General features: G+C 35.4%; 2 protein-coding genes across 2 annotated transcripts; both read left to right on the forward strand.

Annotated features, from left to right (window-relative positions):
* Nucleotides 1–2,896: 2,896 nt before the first annotated feature.
* On the forward strand, nucleotides 2,897–5,184 carry LOC137925114 (heat shock protein 68-like). Its single transcript, XM_068768496.1, has one exon. The coding sequence runs from the start codon at nucleotides 3,081–3,083 to the stop codon at nucleotides 5,007–5,009; it is 1,929 nt and encodes a 642-aa protein (XP_068624597.1). The 5' UTR covers nucleotides 2,897–3,080; the 3' UTR covers nucleotides 5,010–5,184.
* A 3,493-nt stretch (nucleotides 5,185–8,677) lies between these two features.
* LOC137925219 (facilitated trehalose transporter Tret1-like) lies at nucleotides 8,678–23,462 on the forward strand. The gene is made up of 3 exons (XM_068768627.1): nucleotides 8,678–8,769; nucleotides 20,338–20,473; nucleotides 21,589–23,462. The coding sequence occupies exons 1-3, from the start codon at nucleotides 8,728–8,730 to the stop codon at nucleotides 22,914–22,916; spliced, it is 1,506 nt and encodes a 501-aa protein (XP_068624728.1). The 5' UTR covers nucleotides 8,678–8,727; the 3' UTR covers nucleotides 22,917–23,462.
* Nucleotides 23,463–25,212: the final 1,750 nt, after the last annotated feature.

Below are 25,212 nucleotides of genomic sequence, written 5' to 3' on the forward strand. Positions count from 1 at the left end.
CTCGAACCCAGAACAACGTAACGTCGAAAATCTAACGACGCAGTGAAAATGAGTACTAATGTAACAGCGACGCAACTTCGAAAGAAACGCAAAACGAAACGACGTAAAGCGAGGTATTGGTGTATTCCTCTAGAAACATATTTCGAAGGCATCCACACGACCTCCATAAACTTTTTTCAAGGTCCACGTTCTTCATATTCTTTTCAACCGTTGGACGACCACTCCAAGGTATAGGGCTCCCTCTGGGATCACCACGAAGACCTCCACTGCCGCTTCCAGCGACTTCCGCCTGATTATATAGGTCCACGTTACAATTTATGTAATAAATTTAAGGTCTTTAATTAAAAACGTAAAAAATACCATTACAGAATAAAGGATTTTTTACGTAACTATAAAGCTTTATTATCTTATTTATAACAGGTATATGTGCTATAGACATATGTATGGATGTTTATTTATATTTGTACTATCTCCATACTATGGTTGTATAGTTAGTTAGTATAGTTGTATTACGAATACATTGCCTTGTGTACGACCGCCTATTGTACTCTTTTGTTTATTATTAATAAACTTTTTCAATGTATCCTAGTGTATACAATAATAAATATTGAATAAATACTTCTACTACAGCTCTACTACAGTATTAAGTAGAAGTTGACAAATAAAGACTTCTCGGTTTATTATAGTCTTTTCATCAGATCAGCGGATTTAAAAGCCTCATAGATTTAACTTGAAAGATACCATAAGAGCGGAGTTCAATCATACTAGTTTCCATCAAAATGGACTCTTCTGGCAAATATTGACACACAAGCGGTCACTGCAGATGTAACCACGTGGTTAATGATATAAATAAACGAAATTGGCTAGCAACGTGATATCATACACTAAAAACAATAGAGAACGGTGGATAAAACGTAGTCCAGAACATAACTTCGATACCAATCCATTTCACCCCTGTATATTTGTTCAAAGATTTTTAATAGCACGACTGATAATTTTGATAATTTTTGTAATTATCCAATTCTCTCAGGGAACTTACCAATATTTTTGTCTCAAACCAGCTGAATATTACGCCTTTTACATCATGTAACAATTAATCATTGCTGTATAAAATTTGAAATGACATTGGAATGTATAATTTTTTTTTCAACCTTAGGCCATGTTTGAACTACAGTTTTTTACACCGTGTTTATCTAAAATCCTAAGAAAACATGTTTTATAAAATTGTTTACAAGATAACGAAAATAAACATCACTTGAATGTAAGTATTTAAATCCATGTTCATTAATATTTAATTAAAATAAAAAATGGATCGCCAGAACCATCTATCGTTTCTACAGATTAGTTACAGCAACCTTCACCGCCATCTAATATCAAATATTAGAAACTAAGTTATCTGTGTTTGCTACTTATTTATGGTGCAATATATATTTTTATTTAATTAAAACATTTTTTTCATTAAAATAAAACAATGTTTAATTCGATTTTATGTGCTTTTTATATAATTCACAATTTATCGTAAGCAAACTCCTGATTATTTTCAGTTTTAAGCTAAATATAACTTTACAATTAAAATATTTCACATTTAGAATATCCCATTTCAATAAATTCAATAGAATAAACGAAGCAGAAATAACTGGCTATAGTAAACAAAATAGTAATTAAATTTTAAACTACTACGTATAAAAAAGAAGGGTGGAAATTTCTAGACGTTGAACGAAACGTAACACGTAGTATTTTCCTCTTTCGCATGCGTCATGTTTGCGATTGTTGCCATATAAAAAACAAAAATTTACACAACAATAAAATGTAGAAAGTAACTGTTTTGTTATGGTCTAGAAGATATTATACTTTAATAGCTGACCCGGCAAACTTTGTTAACCACATAAATTATTTCCAGGGTATATATGATTAAAATTAACGATATGGGGGCGTGTGTGGTATATGAGTCATATAGGCTGAAAATATTGCAAATGACGACGGAACATAAAAATATTAAAACACTAAACCTTTTTTTAATTTCTGTAATTTATGCCTATATGAATATTATATACAATTAAATATAGTAATAAAACTAAAACAATATCGATCCTTTAATTCTATATCGTGTATGTGATAAGTGATCAATTATCGACCGCCAGGAGTAGAAAATTATTGAAGTACTAATATTATTATTGAAAAAAGGGGTTAATAGTAGGAGAGTGAAAAATTTAATTATATATTTTATGCCAAATCCAATAAAAACAAAAATAAAAAACAATTGTGCAAAATGAAATGTTAAGGGTGCGCCATCATTATTACTTTAGGGTTAAAAATATAGTTTAAGACCGATTCTCACACCTACTGAATATACATATAAAATTTAAAAAAAACAGCCAAGCAGTTTTGGAGGTCTATGACGACTAACATTGTGACACTAGAATTTAATAAATATACATTCTTTATAAAAATGTTATATAAACATTTTTATAACATATTATTATATGTTTATTTAAATCAATATATTATCAACGGGTATAACGTAAAAGTGTAATCTATTACGATAATGTTTAGGTATTAAATATGTGAAACAAAATGTTACATCGTGAACAAAGTTTATATCTATCATAAAAAGTAGCCCTGTACAGATAGCTACCCAAATTAATATTTACTAATTTCCCAAAATCAGTGGAAAAACCCTTCGTGTGGTATGCATATTCCCCTAATTTACAGTAACGCATTCTGTCTCTTTCTAGTAATACTGGTTTGTGATTGGTTATTTTTGGAGTATCTCAATGTTTCTGGAAGCTTCGAGAATGTTATTTGTTGCTATCCTTTTCTATTTTATGATGTCGTACTGTTTTATCATATCTAGAATTTTCTTACTCCGCCGTACGCATTGGCCGACTCGCGAACTTACGAGATGTTTCGAGAATTCTATTCGTTGAATATAAAAGCCGTGCAGCCGGCGCGGGAAGTCAGATATATTTGAAACGCGATACAAAGCGAACGAAGAGAAGAGTTCGGTGTTTACCGAAGTTGTTTCACAAGCGATTACATATTCATTTAGTACTGAAGAAGAAGCGTAATTGTACAACAATATGCCAGCTATCGGAATTGATCTCGGAACGACGTACTCGTGTGTGGGAGTGTGGCAGCACGGCAACGTTGAGATCATCGCCAACGACCAAGGCAACAGGACGACACCTTCGTACGTGGCCTTCACCGACACAGAGCGACTGATCGGCGATGCGGCCAAGAACCAGGTGGCGCTCAACCCCAGCAACACGGTGTTTGATGCCAAGAGGCTGATTGGACGCAAGTTCGACGATCCAAAGATCCAGGCGGACATGAAGCACTGGCCCTTCAAGGTGATCAATGACTGCGGCAAACCCAAGATCCAGGTGGAGTTCAAAGGCGAAACAAAGAGGTTTGCGCCAGAGGAGATTAGTAGCATGGTGTTGACTAAGATGAAAGAGACCGCGGAGGCATATCTCGGCACCGCAGTGCGAGACGCCGTGATCACGGTGCCGGCGTACTTCAATGACTCGCAGCGTCAGGCCACGAAGGACGCGGGTGCCATCGCTGGGCTGAACGTGCTGCGTATCATCAACGAGCCCACGGCCGCCGCGCTGGCCTACGGTCTGGACAAGAACCTGAAGGGTGAGCGCAACGTGCTGATATTCGACCTGGGCGGCGGCACTTTCGACGTGTCCATCCTGAGCATCGACGAGGGCTCTCTGTTCGAGGTGAAATCAACTGCGGGCGATACGCACTTGGGCGGCGAGGACTTCGACAACAGGCTGGTGAACCACCTGGCAGACGAATTCAAGCGCAAGTACAAGAAAGACCTGCGAGCAAACCCGCGCGCCTTACGCCGCCTACGCACCGCGGCCGAACGCGCCAAGCGCACGCTGTCCTCCAGCACAGAAGCCACCATCGAGATCGACGCGCTCTACGAGGGAATCGACTTCTACACGCGCGTCTCCCGCGCGCGCTTCGAGGAGCTCAACTCGGACCTGTTCCGCGGCACGCTGGAGCCGGTCGAGAAAGCTCTCCGTGACGCGAAGATGGACAAGAGCCAGATTCACGATGTGGTGCTCGTAGGCGGCTCCACGCGCATCCCGAAGGTGCAGGCTTTGCTGCAAGACTTCTTCTGCGGAAAGAAGCTCAACCTATCCATCAACCCCGACGAGGCAGTCGCGTACGGTGCCGCCGTGCAGGCTGCTATTCTCAGCGGAGAGTCGCACTCCAAGATCCAGGACGTGTTGCTGGTTGACGTGGCACCGCTGTCGCTCGGCATTGAGACCGCTGGCGGAGTCATGACGAAGATCATCGAACGTAACTCGAAGATCCCGTGCAAGCAGTCTCAGACCTTCACAACCTACTCTGACAACCAGCCAGCGGTCACCATCCAGGTGTACGAGGGCGAGCGTGCGATGACCAAGGACAACAACCTGCTGGGCACGTTCGACCTGACCGGCATCCCGCCGGCTCCGCGAGGCGTACCTAAGATCGACGTGACCTTCGACCTAGACGCAAACGGCATTCTGAATGTGTCTGCCAAGGAGAACAGCACGGGCCGCAGCAAGAACATCGTGATCAAGAACGACAAGGGGCGGCTGTCGCAGGCGGAGATCGACCGCATGCTGTCCGAGGCTGAGCGATACAGGGACGAAGATGAGAAGCAGCGACAGAGGGTCGCCGCTCGTAACCAGCTAGAATCTTATGCGTTTGGGGTGAAGCAAGCCGTGGATGAGGCGGGCGACAAGCTGAGTGATAGTGACAAGAGCGCGGCGCGCCGGGAGTGTGACGATGCGCTGCGCTGGCTGGACAACAACACGCTCGCCGAGCGCGAGGAGTACGAGCACCGACTCAAGGAGCTGCAGCGCGTCTGCTCGCCGCTCATGTCCAAGATGCATGGCCAAGGACAAAGCACGGGAGGAATGCCCGGAGGCATGCCAGGCGGTATGCCGGGAGGAATGTACGGCGACCAGCAAAGTGGTCCCACGGTGGAAGAAGTTGATTAAATCTTCGATGTTTGTTTAAAATTCTACCAAAGACTATTTATTAATTTAAAATATATCTGTGATTCCTTGAATATGTTTTTTAACATTTAATATAAGACTGATTTTTGTTTTTATTTATTCGGCTATCAATGATCACCTACTGTAGCTTTGAGTTTATTAAATAAAACAAACTGGTTTTATTTTATATTGTTTTTAATTTCTTATCAATAATAAACTGCTTAAGTAAGCATATGATATGATGTCCTGATGACAAGCTTTTGACGAAATCCCTCTGGTAAAATATGACACAAATTTATATTGAACACTTCAAAATACATATTACAAAGAACAGTACTGCCATCTATTTATTACTAGATACAATACCAAAAACTAAAACATGCCTTATTACATAGATGGCGCTGAATTGATAAAGTAAACATTTATGTATTATCTTCATGTTAATTAATAAGTATGTTTAATTTTTCTTAATCCCAAATCTAAAAATTTCTTTTTTATAAACTAATTTTACTATTTTTTTATAATTTATGTTACAAATAGGGGAGAGTTTGTGATATCTCATCTCTCCTTTATAAGTACATCATAAGAGATGTATATTCTTACATTTTTTATTTCAAATTCATTTTTTTAAAATGGGTATTTAAGTAATTTCTTCACTTTCAAACATAAGCATAGAATAGCGTCAAACATAAATTTTACATAGCAAACTGGCTTTAATTCTTTTTTACATTTTGCTCTGGAGATATATTGTTCGTGAGAGGCAGGTTCCAGTATTAAGTTCAGCGTTGGAAAACAACGAACTGTTCAAATAATGGGCAGGCATAACAATGAATAACAAGAAGGCTGAACGAAATTAATGAAAACAGAAGTGTACTCTCATCAGAGAACAATGCGTAATCCATTTTGACTTCTGGTTAGCCGACGAAATAAAAAAACAGTTGCCGATCTGAATTCTCAAGTATATTAACGTACTACTTTATTTCGCCACGTAACATTGTCTATTGATTCTTTAAGAAGTTTGTTAAATCTGGTAATTTAGATTGTTTGTAATATATCATGGTTGATATTGGAATCTTTTTTATATTTAGTTAAGGCCTAACCTATAAAGTATTTATTTTTACACATTTAAATATAATTTCGTTACCACGCATCTAGATTTTCAAACCGTTGCTTCCAACGTAGAATAAAATATCCGTAAACATGTACAGAATTAACGGTAAAAAATTTGAAACGGCTTTAAAGAGGTTAATGGAGAGAATAATGAAGTCATTTATTTTCAAATCTTAAATATTTAGTAATGACATATGAATCGGAAACGTGGACGCGTACGATAGCCCTTATAGGAGGTCACCCAGAGAGCAATGGAGAGCTCAACCAGTCACAGACATAGTGAGAAGAATTGTCTTAAGTGGCACTTGCCCATCGATCGTGCAGCCGGTGGCCATCAGAGCCGTTTGTAGACGCGGCGTGGGAGGTTAGACTAGGTTAGTTCCACCTATCGAAAATATCTATCTGATCTATCGAAAAATAGCACGGCGCGAGGAAAAACCGCGGTCCCCCGTTTAGCGCAGAGGGTGACCACCGGGGGGGGGGGGTAGTGGGCAGGAATCCCACATACCCCTGTCCCCTCCTCAATATCTATCATTCTATTCTTTCATTCCATAAATCAGTCAATTTTTCTCTTTCGCTCAAATATCCTTTCATTCATCCTCAATTACTGCAGTTTAGTCTATAAATACAATTTATATATCTCACAGCTTTTTTAGGTTAGTTTTACATCTTACACTTATATATCACAGTAGGTAGGTACTCTTATTTTCAATATTAGTTTTTACATTTTTAAGTCATTTCTATTATAATTTAGTTCTCATATACATTTTGATTGCACTGTTTACTTATCATTTGTTACTATTTATCGTTGTTTTGGCTACTATTCTGCAGAAGTTGAGAAAGGGGTAAGACCTCTTTACTAGGTGGACTAACGACGTAGTCAAGATCGCGACAAGACGCTGGGGGCAGCGCAAGATTAGTCATTACAGAGATATTTGGGGGTAGCTTATGCCTTGTAATGGACGCATCGGCTGATATGGATGAATCAAATTGTTCGTAATATTTAGTATTTCATTAAGGTTAGTTTTTAGTATTTTGTTTATTTTATCTGGATCCCTTTTTGGACTGAGGTCTCCCCCAGGGCATTCCATACACCCCTATCTTTTGATGCCCTACCCAGACACTTTTTGCGATTTCCGAAATATCACCTCTCCATCTTTTATATGGTCTGACAACGTATGTTTTTCAGGATCTTTTCAATTCGTAGACTATACTGTTTATCTTTTATCTATACATTATACGATGTGTCGAACTCATAGCTACTTTGATGTTATTCTTTTTAGAGGACTTACATTGCTGGCGAAGTGTTACTTACAGATTCTGGAAGGCTCCCGAAGGGGACACTCGGGCCGCTATGCACTACTATTTCACCGGATTTGGATGCTCAGGTCTTAGATCTCTTAGGCGGACGCTCGGACTAGGTTCAAGAGTTCCAACGATGAACCTTGTTCCATCGTTAAGGCTCGAAAGGGCGGAACTTCGTCTTGGTCGATTGGTATTACTGAACATTACTACCACTTTTTAAACGGTTTTATTTAGTTCGACCCGTACGGAATTTATTTGGGTCAAAATTAGAAATTGAAATTTAAGTACCTTCCCGTTGTCAGATTGATCTGAAATTTGGTACACACATTTAATTTAGATGACAATACGATATAATAAAATTAATAACATTATAAATCTAAGATGGCCGCCGATACAAAATGGCAGATTACATATTTTTCCTTAACCCCGTCAATATATATATGAGTATCAAATGAAAGGGCTACACTAGTAAAACACGATGATTATGTCAAAATTAAAAATTCATGATGGACGCCGTTCCAATATGGCGGACTATGTACATATTTTTCCACAACCACCACAATATGGGTATCAAATAAAACCGTTTAACTTAAAAGTTTTTTTTTACCGATATCTATTTACTACAGAAGAAGTGGCGGAAGAAATTCCTGCAACGCTTCTATCTAGAACTATCGGCTTTCGATCTTAAAGCTTGAGGGAGAGCATCGTGAACGTTAGTAATATATCTTTTTATCAAGGTATCTGATTTTTGGTTTCTACTTTTCTCAAATGTGGTTATATTTATCGATTTTTGCGTAGATCCTGCGTAAGGACGCTCATTGCCGCCCATTTCTGGCATACAATCTTATATTCTTTATTTACACTTTGTGCACTGGTCACAAATAAGTTTCCTGAGGATGAAGTGCAGCGTGTTCTGCGTACTATGGTACCACACTGCAATTGTCGACCCGCCTGCCCGTGCCTCCATAGATATCTATATCCTGATATAGATATCTTTGGAGGACGCCTACGTCTTCGACGATGAAAAGATGACGTCGAAAATCTAATGTTATGTTTCGGAGGTAAATCTTATGTTTCGGATGATGGCGTTTTCACCATCAATGTGACTTATATCATTAAACAGCTTACGTCACAGCTGCAACTCATCATTGCAATGATTAAGCGAACAAATAACAACTAATCTAATCTTCAGCACCATCGTATCGTCGGGATATCGCTTGAGCATCGAGATAGGCAGCAGTTCGGTATTGGATTCGGTCGATCGTTGTCCTGTCTAAAAATATGTTATAGTTTAAAGTTCGACAAAATGAATGAAGGCGAAAAGAAATATGTGCCATTTATGCGGCAGGTATGTTAAGTTTCTTTTTATTTACCTATTTTTTCGCAAAATAACACCTGTTATAAAATATAAATATTTATTTTAATCATTAAATAAAAAGCTATAAAAATCCTTTTATAGCGTGAAGGATTCTTTAAGAATTTTAGTGATGAGGAGAACATTGTGCAAAGAATCGAAGTGTGATAGAATCGCTGTCAAGTCAATTGAAAAAAAAAAAACATTTTTGTCGGAAAAACATAAGCGATTATTTTCAATTTGGCGTTTTGTTGCAGCAATTAATGTTGAATTTTTTAATTGTCACATTTATAACTGTAACAATCGCGTTGACATATCCAAATAAGAATAAAACCACAGACTAAAAATAATTAAATTAAAAAGCTTGCATGTATTGCTCTATTGTATAAAAGATACAAGTAACCTCAAAAAACCCCGTCTCAGTTTGTTGGGAACATTTGGAATCTTTATAATTCTGAGAATGATAAAGGATAGCATTATGAGTTCAATCTGATTCTAATTTCAATCAAAATCAAAATGGACTCTTCTGATATTTTTGTGGTGAACATTACATTAGTAATTTTATAAATAAATCATTTGTAATTATTATCTGTGGACAAGATTTTAAATAACAGCTGTCACATGTCAATTGTTTTGGAATAAAAAAAAAGTTATATTCTATTATTGAATGTTTTTAATTCTTTTAAATATGAATTATTGAATGTCGTCTCATTATTATTCATCACGTTGGCAAAATTACAGTCGTTTAATTAATCATCTCTCTCTATGATCTAGAAATTTCTCTGCGCCATTCAAAGATCAGGTTCGTGGTCGGTTAAATTTTCGGTGAGCAGACCACATATTGCGCAGAACGAATAGCAGCTGGAGATATAGCTTCACCTTCGCTACTTTAAAACCTTATGACGTTCTAATATGACGAAGGAAGAACGGCGATGCGTGTAAACATTGTGAATAAAGGAAGAGAAAGAGATAATGTGATGAATGTAGCATAAGAGAGGAGGACGAAATTAAAATAGTAACAATGTAAACTTTATTGCTAAATAAAGTCCCTGTCCCAAATACGATAGGAGGAACGAAAGGCATCTAGTAAAGAAGGCTTTAAAGGCCGGAGAATATGGACAGGCAAGCGCAGTGTAAGGCGGTTCGTCTAGAATTTGAACAGAACACTTTCTTAAAGTACACAAGACGCTAGAGGTCGCTTTCAACCGGTCTCAAAATCTCTGGTGGAGGCCATGTCCAGCGGTGGACGTCACATTGCTAAAATGATGGTGACGATTGAATGTTTCGATACTCTTATATTAAAACAATGGACATATAAACGACAGACACGAGGTCTAAATGAAATTTTAAAAAATAATTATTTACTTTTTTCTATCTTCACTACACGTTGTGAATATATATTTGATACAATAAGAGTTAAAAAAAATGCCTATTTTAATTTTTTTATAAATACGGTTAGAAGGATTTAAGACTTGATTTTCTTCGACAAATGAATGAAAAAATGAAAAAATGTTTCATCGATGATAGAACTGGCAACTAAATTTATGTAGAAAAAATGTTCGCTATATTAGTAAAGGTTGCAAACCACCTATTCACACCTCTTATAGACTATTAACGATTTCGAAAGGCCTATGTATACATATACAACATTACATTTTATCATCTATAATAAATACATTTACTCTGATCAAGGGGGGATCTGTTTAGGAAGGTATATTTCAAAAGATATCATAGCCCTCCAGTTTTATCTTTAAATCTAAAATAAACCTTATTCGCATTCAAGAGTTTTTAGTAGATCGTAATGTGTGGAATGTGATCTGTTGAATCATTTACATGACTGTTATAATATACACATCAAAAATTGTTGAACTTCATTTGAAAGAGCAACTTTTGAGTTTCCATCCGGATTCTTTCAGACAGCGCTGCGAGTCGGTGGTAGCTTACTGATTTTAATGTTAAAATAATCGACAATTCAAAAGATCATATTAATATCTATTTGAATAAAGTTATTTTGAATTTTTTATTTTATTCTATCTAGAATGTAGATCTAGATAATATCGTAACGACGTAGAATCTATTAGAAAACAAACTTTTGGATTAGTGATCGTAAATAGCAACGTGAAAGTGACTACATGAGATGTGTTCACTTGATAATGTGTGATAGCTTGTTTATAAAAGTGCTGTATCACTTACAGTTCTGTCTGTCCTACTTTTATCATTCCTGCTAGCATTATCATCACTCGAAGTTCTGTTAATATTTAAAAGTTTCCGGATAGTAGTTTTAGCAAACATACATCAAATACAAAGCATAGGCTTACCACAAAGATTTCTACATTGGAATGTACCATAATTGCCACGCTTGGCAGACGAGTTGGCGATCGCTGTTTGATATTCTGGTACGATGAGGACGCTTTTGCTCAACCTCATGAAACTTGTTTGTGAGCAAAGGCAATCCTATATTATTAATGCACAAAGTGTGAACTAACTTTTTTCTATATTATCATTACGTTATCTATTAATTCTGAAACCATTGAATTTTATTCCTATACATTAAAATATCTATATAATTAAACAACCTAAATAAGTCGCGGTGATAAATGCGGCGGATAAATTTGTTCCACTTTGGTTACAAATTAGCCTACAAACTAGAGGCAGATGATAGGTCACATGACGCAAAACAGGTTCTTAAGCGGAAACCAAGACCAGAGCAGCGTAGAACAAGTTGGACATCACACCGTCATGTAGACCGTCCAGCTTTAGACCTAGGCTACGACCATAGATTTCGAGAAGAACCGTTTAGAACAGCCCTGCATTCAGGTTTATCTGCAGTCCAGAACTTTCAGGCAGCATCCATCTGTTCAGCGCGATATATAGACTGATTATTGCCTCTTCAACTTGCAGTCTCTACTACTACGAGACAATAAATACATTCTAGAATTAAAGATTATGTAGAAAATTAATATTAATTTTGTTAAATAAATTTAAATTAAAAAATATTCAAACTTACAGTGTTAATAAAATCAAAATTGAAATGTTCTTTATTCGAATAGGATGTTACGAACGATTTAGAATCGTCTACCACAGGCACGAAAGGCAATTTTGCCAAGAAGAGCCGGCGAGAAACTCAACAGTTGCTCTTTACATGTATAGTTTTAAAAAGAGCGCGCGACAATAATTAGCTTCCTAAGAGCATCGACATTTAATTCCACACATTAACACCAGTATAGTATTCTTAGATAGAATAATATAATTTTACAAATACACTATGAAACATCGAACATGTGGTTCAATAGTCAGACAATGACAAAAAAAAATTGCGACCTTCTGTGAAATCTAGTTACTAGGTACTTAAAAGATAAAGTCGTTTTTGATTAGATTTGAAACGAAAGTACTTTTGTAAAGATGTTTTATAACGTGTATTTGTACAAGATAACAGAAAGTTATATGATTACGTAATATGTACGGAATAACTGTTTTTAAACGGTTTTATTTAGTTCGACCCGTACGGAATTTGTTTATTTGGGTCAAAATTAGAAATTGAAATTTAAGCACCTTCTCGTTGTCAGATTGATCTGAAATTTGGTACACACATTTAATTTAGATGACAATACAATATAATAAAATCAATAACATTATAAATCTAAGATGGCCGCCGATACAAAATGGCGGATTACGTATTTTTCCTTAACCCCCTCAATATGGGTATCAAATGAAAGGCTACACTAGTAAAACACGATGATTATGTCAAAATTTAAAATTCAAGATGGACGCCGTTCCAATATGGCGGACTAGGTACATATTTTTCCACAACCACCACAATATGGGTATCAAAAAACCGTTTAATTTAAAAGTTTTTTTTAATGTATTTTTGATATTTGCATTAAAAATATTGGATGAGTATTTACTATATATAATTTTAATCGTATAAAATCTTTTAAGTAGTGGATGTAAGCTTATTTGAAAGTAAAAGGCTTTGATGCTACACTTAATTGTAACAATCCTGTATATAATGAGCTAAAGCGTATAAAATATGTCACATCAATTTATTTTTTCTATTCAAAGTGACAAGACAATAACTCCTGGCAGTACAGTTTGCAGGAACAGGTAGTCAAAAAATGATTATATTTAAATATATAGTATGATAAATAATGTAATGACGTTGTTTATTAGTTCAATTATTATAGGATATGATTGATTATAGGATAAGATAAATCTTACATTAATTGACAGTAAATGAACGGGACGAGGTGAGATAAAGACAGAGGTCGCAGGAAGTTTTATATACGAGTATTTCTCACAGTGGGCTGCAGTGGACAGGCATTTAGTATTTTAAATGTAATTTTTAATAAAAGGGTATCTAATCCTAGTTTTTGAAAAAAAATAATAATAGATATTTCAAAATGAAAAATTCAATTTATTATAATTTCACTTAATAATTTATTATTTATTTCCTTCAAATAAAATTAATTATATACTGATAATATTTAAATTATTTTTTGAAGCTTTTGCATCTATAACCAATCATCCTGTATATTAGCTAAGGGTAACCTATACATTTATTAATGCTATTATCGATTTTGGAACATGCACTGTAACCACTTATGAATATCATAAGAATGGTAAACGTATCTATTTCATAGAAACTAACACGTGGCGCATAAGTAATGTCATAATGTAAATGCGCCTTAACTTTTAAAAATGGCGCCAAATGTCACTGTGCTTTGACATATATGATGTAGATAACATATATATATATATATATATATATATGTACAAAAATAATTAGGACAAGTAATAATTTCACATTACGACATTGCTTTTGCGCGACATATTAGAATGGATTAGGTCCCATAACGCACACCTGGTTTTAAAAAAGCATACCACAAACTAAAAACGCCTTTATAATCATGTCTACTTTTATATCCTAAATGCGGTATTCATTTTCATTTCAAAATGATGTTAATAAAATATCAGAAGTGAAAATAGACAATAAAAAAAAAATTAAAACAAGTAAATGTATGCCATACAGAATTTTAAATATCAAAAATCATTGTAATATTCTATTGATTATATTGACTATTTCTAATAAGTATGATATAAAATAATCATTTCAAAAGATATAGTTCAATGCGAAGTTGATATGATAATTATTTGTTTCTGATTTAGCACATTTTATTGGTGAAGTAAAATTTTATAATTACATACTGCAACGTATATATTTTATATTAATAAATATGAATTTAAATTTCTTCGTTTAAGTCAATATGCGACTACTGCATGGCATTTTTCCCCAGAGATATATATGGAGATATACCATAAGAGCTTGGCAGACAGGTTGGCCATTGCAGTGTTATTATGGTATGCAGCTGCCCATGCTCTGGCAACTTGTTTGTGGGCAGTGGCAATCCTATATAATTGAAACACAAGGTTTAGATCGTTTTTTAGGAAGCGAACCCGCGAACTAGGTTTGCATATCTGTCGTCTATCGCTAGGCTACCTACTAATTATATATAATAATAATACTAATTTCAATATATTTATTATTAATATATAATTAAATATAGCTATACATGCATGTATAAAAGTAAATGTATTTTTGTATTCATATTTGTAACTATATTTGTAAAGAGCAACTGTTGAGTTTCTCGCCTGCTCTCAGCAGAACTGCCTTCCGAGCTAGAAGTAGCTTCCTGTAGGGACAACAATACCGATGTTTTATGTTGATTGACGATCCCAAAGTGCTTGTAACAGCCAATTCGAATAAAGAATGTTGTGATTTGGATTTGATTATTTAAAAAACTATTTCAATTACACTAAAATCGAAATAATAAAAAAAACCCAAGAATAAATCCCCTTCCAGCCAGTCTTGTTAGAAATTTATGGGGAGGTCCATGTCAATCACTGAAAGACCCATAACTAATGACCCAATGTTAATGATGATGAAGAAACGTACAACCTTGTCGTACAACGTCTAATTACTATATATATATATATATATATATATACATATATATATATATATATATATATACATATATATATATATACATATATATATATATATATATATATATATAACATTATATAAACTGTTTCGTACAATCGTCGTGCACTTTCGACTACCCGCTACCTGTCTTTATGTTTTCAAAATATAGTAGTCTGTAAGAAATAGCTTCGAGTAATTAGACCCAAGATTGTACATTTCTTTATCATCATCAACATTGGGTCATCAACTATGGGTCTTTCTGTGTTCGTCATGGACCTCCCCATAGATTTCCAACAAGACCGGCTGGAAGGGGGTTTATTTCTGGGTTTCTTTTTTCGTTATTTCGATTTTTGTGTGTAATTGAAGTAATTTTTTAAATAATTAAATCAAAATCACAATATCCTTTATTCGAATTGGCTGTTACAAGCACTTTGGGATTGTCAATCAACATAAAACATCGGCATTTGTCCCTACAGGAAGCTTCCACCAGCTCGGAAGGCAGTTCTGCTGAGAGCCGGCGAGAAACTTAATAGTTGCTCTTTACAAATACAGTTTTATAGATGCGCGACAATAATTAGCTTCCTATGAGCATCGACAACATCTAATTTAATATATTAACAATTGTGTTTGTCATTGCGGACAAACGATACATTATTATAGATATATTTTGACTCGACTGCAAGAATATCAGTTTTAAATATATATGTATCGACATGAGTGATAATGATAAATGTTAATACGTTTTGATTCATATGTTCCTACTGTCGTTGAAATCTACAGAAAAAAACACAAAGAACAACAATTAATGTAATCCTTGGTACGATACGGTTTATCTTACATTAGGATCTATTGAGATTAGCGCGCTACAATTGATAATAATACGATAATGAAGTTGATTACATGCGAGTTTTCTTTATATTGTTCTTAATATTGCAAAGCAAACATTAAAAGGCATTGAAACTAAAGATAATGGAAAGGACGACTCCAATTCAACTGTTGTATTGTAACAACACATAAGTAATATAGATGAAATGACCAACTATTAATAATGAGTAGTTTTGGTTACGAAAGGTTGAGTAAAACGACCAACTTTAAATAAAGAATAGTTTTGGTGACGAAAGGTTGAGAAGAAGCGATCACAAGTAGGTAGACGCGGCGTGAGTAGAACCACTAGGTGGACCAAGTCGCAGGGCGGGCGGCGCAGGAGTGGTCATCGAAGCGGTCTTGACTTGTAAAAGAAAAATGTTGTCATAATATTTTGGGATAGTTGTACGTGTGGCGAAAATGTCTTGAACTAATAACCTGGGAGAAGTTCTCAAGGTGTTCAAGATATAACTCTGGTAACAGGACAGGGTTATGTGGAATTTCTACTTAGTTGTTGCGAAAGAATTCGCAGATATATCGACTGGTTGTTTGAAGATATGCTTGTCTAAAATGACAGTAGGTGTGATGACGATATGGTTATGGTCGAAAGAAGTTGATGTTGAAACTGCAGCACACAGTTTTTGTTTATATTAAATGATACTGTAATTTATTTAAGAAAAGAAAATTGACAAGTTGGCACTAATCGGTGTAACATAACTCTTGAAGATGCCCCGTGGAGGGGTGAAACACGTGTTGAGTAATTTGGCGGTGGCGGTTGTGTGATTCGCATTGTTTGCCGCATACGCATTTATCAACGGGCTGGCGGTGCACTTTGTTGCACGACTACCACTGCATATGCGGAAGTGGCTAAATATTGGTCCTTTTCTTACTTAGGATGGACTTCTGCAATGTAACGCCTGATTCCATTAAATATATAATTTAATTGACATATAAAAAAATGTTTATTTCTCAACCAACCACAGCTCGATTTGTATCATAAGATTAAAACTTTGAGTACACTCCAATAAGGATTGTTATCGATTTGCCCAAAGGACAAAGGCTTAAATGAATAATCATTGAAACATTGTGGAGATGTTATTGATAAATACGTGTATATCTGACCATTTACCCATTGACATTCCTGATAACGACGGACAAGACGCAGAAAACAACTCTGTAAAATCGTACTGCTATCTCTGGTAGATAATCAACTGTATAATTTTGGTCAAGGCGTTTTATGATGAGATCAACTGTTATATATACATGTGGACCTTGATTTTTACATTCTATTTTTTTAAACTACAGTACGATCCGTTTTTCTATTATGTGTTCTTACCTGTGATTATATCTTAAAGAGTTATAGGAGGATTCTATCTCATTGTATATTTATTTCAATAAGAAGTGAAATTAAATGTTTATTTAGCACAACATTTACTTATATTACTTACTATTATACAACTTATTATTTTATTATATTTTGTGCATTTAAGTTTGTAAGTTTTATCAAATATGTCACTCTGTGTTTGGCACTAAACGTTGTAACATAACTCCTGAAGATGCCCCGTGGAGGGGTGAAACACGCGTTGAGTGATTTGACGGTGGCAGTTGTGTAGTTCGCATTGTTTGCCGCATGCGCATTTGTCAGCGGGCTGGCGGGCGGTGCACTTTGTTGCACGACTACCACTTCATGTGCGGAAGTGGCTAAATATTGATCCTTTTCTTACTTATCAAATATTGTATGATTAATCGCCGCATATATGTGAACGGTGCACATCGCACGTGCGGCCGTTGGTGTAAGTCCCAAGGTATTTTAAATAGCGACCTAGAAATGGTAGACGCAACGTGGGTAAGCCCCACTCTGGGTGTAACGACGACAAAGTTAAGATCGATAGTGTGGCCTATGCTTTGCATTGGACGTCCATCGGCTGAAAAGAAGAAGAAGTATGACCCTGGTTACACATGGTAGTGGAGCACGAGTTATCCCTAAAACGAATACCGAGAAAAAAGAGTACTAGTCAAAATAATTTTTTTTTGATTTTTATGCAGTCCAATTGTTTATTTGGTCCATGTGAACTTTTTATGTGTAGTTCCTCAACTTAATTGTAGTGTCATTTTCTCAACTGTATATTTGTATAATAAAAAGAAAGTTTTTTTATAACTGAACCCATCTTTAAGGGTCTTTCGTATTTCCCCTATCATTTCATTATATTATTCGCGTTGTCATCTTTTTTTCCTTGTCAATGTCATTTATTCCTTCCAAATTCATTCATTCCTTTCATTTATAATCCCACTTTCGTCGCCACCACACCAGAGTATTAAAGGTTTACATTTTGACTGCTTTACTTTTAATTCTTTGTTTACTTTATCCTTATATTTACATTCATTAATAATTTAATTTTTACTCTTCAGTTTTCACACTGCATTTATCACTAATTTAGGTATTTATTTTGATTAGTATTATAGTTACTTGACTAGTTTTTTTTGCCTATTTCTTCCTTTCAATGGTCTCTTCTTTGACCCTTCTGCAGTATTCTAGAAAAGCACTGCGACTCTCCTTGTTGTCCATAAATGATACGATGTTCCTTTCTTCGACCTCTTGCTGCAACCGAAACTGGCAATCCATTTAAAGAAGAAATAGGTTATATGTTAGTACAAAATTAGGTTTATTCTATTAAAATAAGTTTAAGCACAGGTTTCTTTTATTAAAGCTAGTGGAAGTAATACTACTTGTTTTGCCTCTACACGTTCAAAGTGCAAAAATAATTACTGAATAGATTTAGATCATAGAAAAATTCCAATGTATGTGTGACAAGAGAACTAGATAAAATAGAAATGATTAAACTTTGATTAGTATCTATTAATGATATTATTAATTTTTGCTGCCATATAACACACGTGTACATTGTACACGAAATATAAAGTTTTAAAATGTACTTACAGGAGAACTGATAACGTTTTAATTTATAATGTTGATTAAGCATCGGCGCAGGTGCGCAGCAAGCAGGCGCAGGAAGGAAAGGTGGTCATTCATTCAATTATTCCTATGTCCTCGAGATGGGGCAGAAGGCGTCGATAGTACTTCGCTATCCCGAGCGGTCTTGAACCTCGCGCTTTACTTCGCTCCACGCCATTCCAACTGCCTTCACTTCTGCAGTGATCAAACGCCGCAAGTGGAACTGGACAGGCCACATGCTCCGAAAGGAATCTGATCACTTATCGAGGCAAGCCCTAGAATGGAATCCTGAAGGAAAGCGAAGACGTGGCCGCCCAAAGCAAACCTGGCAAAGGAAAGTTGGTGGTGGTAGGAAAAGATCGTGAAGGACTATACATAACTTTCAATAATTTCTTCATTACTGAAGGTGTTCGTTTCAAAAGGCCTTAACTGAATTGATAATAAGCTGTTTAAATGCAACTTTGTTTTCCTTGAAACCATAATGAGTTTGTAATGATGATTCATTTATATTTTTATATATATACTTCATTGATTTCGGTTAAAGATGATGCTGTTAGCTCGGAGGCTTAAACAGCTTCATTGGAACTATGTTCACGGTGCAGAAGAGTCCGTGAACTTAAAATATACATACAAATATATTTTTTTATTTATTTCTATTTATACCTATGTATACATAATATTTATTCGTATTTTATGAATCCGGTCGGTCTGGGAGACACAGCAAGGAAAGGATTGAAGCAAGTTACATCGCCTTCCTGATCGGTGACGAAAAACATCGCCCCATATTCCTAAGATTGCAAAACAATAGGACGGAACGTAATAGTAATAAGACTTAGTTACGTAAGGCAAGGTAGGGTAAGATCTGAATACTGTGATTCATTAATAAAAATTGAGATAAAATTTGTAATTAATATAGTTGTTTACTAAAGAGATCAAAATAAATACAAGATATGGATCAAAGTCGGAAACCTGTAACCAAGTCTATAATGGTTACAAAAAAAGTCTGTGATGTCTTGGGAATAAGAAGAAGTCTGAATGAAATGCAAAGAATGTAAAGAGTGACAGACATTATGAACGAAAGATGATGAACATAAGAAAATATGAAGCACGAAAGAAGAAACTAAAATAAAAATCGAAACTGAAATAATTATTTACTATTTACAATAATCATTTCCCACACGAAACATATGTATGTAAAGGTTTTTATTTGAAAATTATGGTTTATAATAATTTTAAAATGTATAGCATGTCATGTAATGTCATACGGGGAAATCAGGGAGGAGTCAATAGCCTCCCTGATAAGCGAAAAAGAGACCAAAGACGACTTCCTCTCATACTGCAAAGAAATAATTATAAAAGTAATTAAAAAAATAAAAGTCAAAGAAAATTAATACAAATGTTAATAGAAAATATGAAATGTTAACATGATATGTGATATAATGTTATATTAATGTGAAGCGAAAAAAAAATGTAAATAAACAGAAATAAAATTACAAAATGTTAATGTGTAACGAGAGAGGAATGAAAGGTCACAGAGCGAATGAAAGAAGAAATGTGGAAGAAAACCGAATGAAAGATCTTAAGATGTATAATTGAAGAGTAAGAAAATTATAAAAGATTGTGAAAACCTAAATAAATTAAAACAAAAAGTCTCTGTCCCACTCCAGATAGGGGGTACGAGAGGCTCCAATAGCGGGGGCCAAAAAAAAATGTCATACGAGTATGTCCGTGTATGTGATGGTTTTGTTAAAAAATTCAGTGCTTCGTGACGGCGAGTGTGGCGCTGAACATCGCGGGGCATGGTGCCGTGGTTGGCTACTCTGCTGTCCTCATTCCGGCACTGCGGCGTGAAGATTCGCCCATCGTTGCAACCCACAGTGAGGAGTCATGGATAGGTGAGATATCTTTTATTTATCACAGATAGAACTTCGTGAGAATTGTGCGGTGACCATTTTATACATTTGACAGTAACTGAAGTAGGTGATATACAAATATATATATATTTGTACATATATATATATATATATATATATGTACATTTATATATATATGACTATCTGTCCACCGCATGTTTTGTAAATTAAATAAACGTCCCCTTGCAGGTAAAGTTTCATAATTTCCCATCTTAGCGGAATTAAGTTTGTCGAAATAAATATTCCTACTAAATTTTAATTCTCTAAATTTCAAGGTCTTTAATATAGTGGTGAGTCAATACATATGAAAACTTCTATAAATGTATATATACATATGTGGAAGTGTTTAGTTTTAGCTGCAACAATTAAAAAAAATCTAATGACGTCTGGTAAATTTTGACAGATGACAGTTTTTGTTTTGATTAAGGAAAGTTGTTCAGCAGTTGTATTAATTAAAGTTTTAGAAGTTAATTCTAGTGTTTTTACCCTAGAGCTATACCTATATATTTATAATTTACAAGGTTTTCTATAAATTATCGTCAAATTAAATATAAAGTACGTTGACACGTTAACAAGAAATAGATTGAAATGAAATGTCCGAAATTTTGTTTAGAAATCCTGCAACCGAAGAGACATATACGGTTGCTACAATTTTTTATTTCAACATACACTTTGATGATGTTTGCATTGAATGATGTTTGTTAAAATGAAAATCAAAAGAAAACAATGTGATGAATTGGGGAGACGACGAGAGGCGACGCAAAAAAAGAAATAAAGAATAAATAAGAATATAAAATTTTGTGATGTATGATAAAGAATGAATGAATGATAATATGAAGATCGATAGAAGAGAATGACAATAAAAAGATATATGAAAAAATTATTAAAGACGAAAAAGTTCTATTCCCAAAAATAAGATACGTACACCCTACTAGAGGCCCCCAGTAACAGTGGGCCATAAAAAAGGCTTTAAGTGCACTAATATACAAACCTTTTAAAGTGTAAATAGATTCATATAGTTACTATTATTCAGTTGTTAATTTAATTTAACTAGTAACTAAGATATTTTTATTATCATTTAAATTTTTATCTTTCAGCATCTATCATAGGATTCGCTTTGATAGTGGGCAACATGATTATAACCCCACTGATGGACACACTGGGCAGGAAGAAATCGCATCTTGTCACAATCTTGCCAAGCATGACAGGCTGGTTCATGCTTCTCATGGTGAACAACGTTGCGGGTTTAATCATCGCGAGATTTCTACAGGGTGTTGCCATGGGCATGTTAGGTCCACTTGGATCTATTATCATCGGTGAAATGACTGACCCGAAAAACAGAGGCGCATTCCTCACCAGCATCTCCCTGTCTCTGACAATAGGGGTGATGTTTACACACGCATTGGGAACTTATTTCGACTGGCAACAGAACGCGTTGATCTGTTCCTTTATCACCTTCACCAGTTTGATTTTAATCATCTACGCACCGGAGTCCCCATCCTGGTTGATCTCCAAAGGTCGTTATGAAGAGGGAAGCGAGATATTCTATTGGCTAAGAGGTCGTAATAGAACGCAAGAGATGGAATTGGAAGACTTGATAGCGGCGCAGAAAACAGCAAGGAAATCTAGCATCGCCGAACAAAGTCTACCCTTTTCTGACAAGATTAAAGGATTTTTTACATACGTATGCAGCACATCAAAAAAACCACAATTTTATAAACCAATTATCATCATGTTCCTCTTGTATACGATGTTCCAATTTGCCGGAATCAACGTGATCAGTTCTTACGTGATGGACATTGTTCACCAGCTGGTTGGACCGGAGGCGAACGCTAAACTGATAATGGTGGCGTTGGACGTTGAAAGACTCATCTGCAACATCCTGGCTGTGTTTCTGATGAAGACAATGAAAAGGAGGACTCTGTTATTTAGTAGTGCTTCTGTTTGTGTTTTGTCTTACCTCGGGAAAGCAGCGTATGCGTATTGCAAAGAAAACTCCTTGTTGCCTTATGACAATCAATGGATACCTTTGTTTTTAATTGGGACATATATGTTCTCTCTTACAATTGGTATATCGTCAATACCTTTTGCGATATCTGGTGAGATATTTCCATTGGAGTATCGTGGATTAGGTGGAGGTATCAGTGTGTTAGCGCTTTCCTTAAATTTCTTCCTCGCGGTCAAGTGTTTCCCCGTGTTAAATCATGCAATTGGACTATACTACTGTTACTGCTTGTATGCTGCTGTCGTGGTGCTCTGTTTGATCGTCATCTACTTCGTGTTACCAGAGACAAAGGACAGAACTCTTCAGGATATAGAGAACAGTTTTCGTGGTTGGTCAGCCGAGGATTATAGAAGTTCGCAGCCATTGAACGAGAAAACTAATGTCGACATGCGAAGGTGCAGCTCTCATATTCTCTATTAAACATATTTTAGTATTGATACGTTAGCTTATATGATTTACACCAGTGCTTCGCAACCGGTGTGCGGTAGGTCGGATACAAATGTGCCGCTGTTAACACGTTCACTGCGGCTTGAGGTCGATTCAGCCTCATGGTAGACTTTGCACTGGTGCGGCGCGTAAAACTCGTGTTTTCTCTCTAGTGCGGCGGCTGTTTACACTCAACCGTATGAGGTATGACAAAGACAAATATAGCTTTCTTTATGTCTGCGAAGCATTGACTCAATATTGTAAAAAAAATAATTGAAACATGAGGCAGAAAAGGCCTCAACCGCACTACTAGGAAGTTCAGCTTGAGGCTGATTCGACCTCAGCCGCACCAGCTGAAAGTTCTTCAAAATTGGGCCCGCAGTGAACGTGTTAAAATGAATAAATTAAAATTTAATAATTTTTCATTATACATATTTTACATTTGAGATACAGTAGCACGTCACGTTCACTCGTCTCTCGAATTTAGCTTTCTGTGTGTCGCAAAAATCTAGCAAAGATTTTAGTGTGCCGTAGATGAGAAAAGGTTGCGAAGCACTGGTTTATAGGATGATTTAAATGTAGTAAAAGCTTTAAACGCTTTATATTGACAGCAAATGTGCTTATTAAAATCTTTTACAACTGTTTAAAATAATTCTGTATATGTATGTGTATAAGTCTTGTTATTTATGAACTTATTCAAATAACATTATAATAGTTATATAAATAACTGGCAGCCCTGCCTAATAGACCTATAAAATTAAAAAAAAGTGATCAATATATTACAGTACCCGGCGATAAACAAAAGGAAAGAGACAATCGGCTAATTTCGGCTTCCTTGAGCGTTATCCCTGTCGCACACTACCTACGTAACGTTTTGTCAGACATGCGACAGAAATTAGCCGATTGTTTCTTTCCAAAAGTCGATGTGCAATATTTATCGCCGGGTACTGTAATTTAATATATGTCATGTAAAAACCCTTTACTTACAGAAATCAATTTTCTATTTCATACACTTTTATAATTGTGTTATAATTATTTATATTTTATCTATAATGGTAATGGTGTAATACACACGATATGTATTGTCTCGTCTTTTAGCGTTTTTGTTTTTTTTTTTCATATGTATTTGAAATATACCATGTATATTTTAATTATAGACCAATACTTACTTAAGTAATTCTTACTATTTACTTGAAACAAAATATATTTATGTTTCCCGAAAGATTTTAGTTAATAAAATGAATTTCATTTATCTGCCATGTTGAAAAGAAGTGTTAGTCGGCAAAATATACAGCATAGTTGCTGTTATGAATTGTCCGGTATACTATCGTGCTGTTTAATTTTGCCTCATAATATTCTCCGTTGATTATCTTAAAGGTTTTTGGTACCGGACAATTTAGGTTGTTTTTATATCAAGTTAGCCATTTGAATCTTGTTTACATTTAATTAAGTGCAAGTGCCTATGAAATATACAGACTTAGTAACTTAAGTAGAGAACAGGAATAACTGACATCTGTCATCTTAATGTCATTGGTTTTTCGTTATTTTAATTTTGGAATACTGGACGCATGTCGCGCATGTACGTTTATGTACAAGAACGTATATAAATATAAAAACATTTAAAAAACTTTTAAGTTAAACGGTTTTTTGATACCCATATTGTGGTGGTTGTGGAAAAATATGTACCTAGTCCGCCATATTGGAACGGCGTCCATCTTGAATTTTAAATTTTGACATAACCATGGTGTTTTACTAGTGTAGGCCTTTCATTTGATACCCATATTGAGGGGGTTAGGGAAAAATATGTAATCCGCCATTTTGTATCGGCGGCCATCTTAGATTTATAATGTTATTGATTTTATTATATTGTATTGTCATCTAAATTAAATGTGTGTACCAAATTTCAGATCAATCTGACAACGGGAAGGTGCTTAAATTTCAATTTCTAATTTTGACCCAAATAAATTCCGTACGGGTCGAACTAAATAAAACCGTTTAAAAAGTCTATACGAATGTTGTTACTGTGACGTCCATTTGTTATGCAAGTGAATATTAAATTAAAAATAATGTAATAGTAATAATAATGAAATGTGTAAAAAGTACTAGAGAATTTACCGACATAGCTCGAAGAGTTGCTCCTCTGAAGTGGCGTGAGCTGATAGCCATTGGTGCTGAAAGGTTTTTGAGTGGCATCCGCGAGCTGATAGATGTGGCAGGCTCTTCCCTTGGTGGACTGACAGCGGAAGACTGGTCATTGTTGCTATCTTTTTGAGAAGGCCTATACTTGGCA

Source organism: Battus philenor, unplaced genomic scaffold (assembly GCF_028537555.1).
Source record: "Battus philenor isolate CCGP_79_NKW_IND1 unplaced genomic scaffold, ilBatPhil1.0.hap1 SCAF_26, whole genome shotgun sequence".
NCBI classification, from domain to species: Eukaryota; Metazoa; Arthropoda; class Insecta; order Lepidoptera; family Papilionidae; genus Battus; species Battus philenor.

Coding starts and splice junctions, on each gene's coding strand:
- LOC137925219 (XM_068768627.1), top strand. CDS start 8,728: ATGAATGAAGGCGAAAAGAAATATGTGCCATTTATGCGGCAG. Junction 8,770..20,337: donor ATGTGCCATTTATGCGGCAG/GTATGTTAAGTT, acceptor TAAAAAATTCAG/TGCTTCGTGACGGCGAGTGT. Junction 20,474..21,588: donor CAGTGAGGAGTCATGGATAG/GTGAGATATCTT, acceptor TTTATCTTTCAG/CATCTATCATAGGATTCGCT.
- LOC137925114 (XM_068768496.1), top strand. CDS start 3,081: ATGCCAGCTATCGGAATTGATCTCGGAACGACGTACTCGTGTGTGGGA.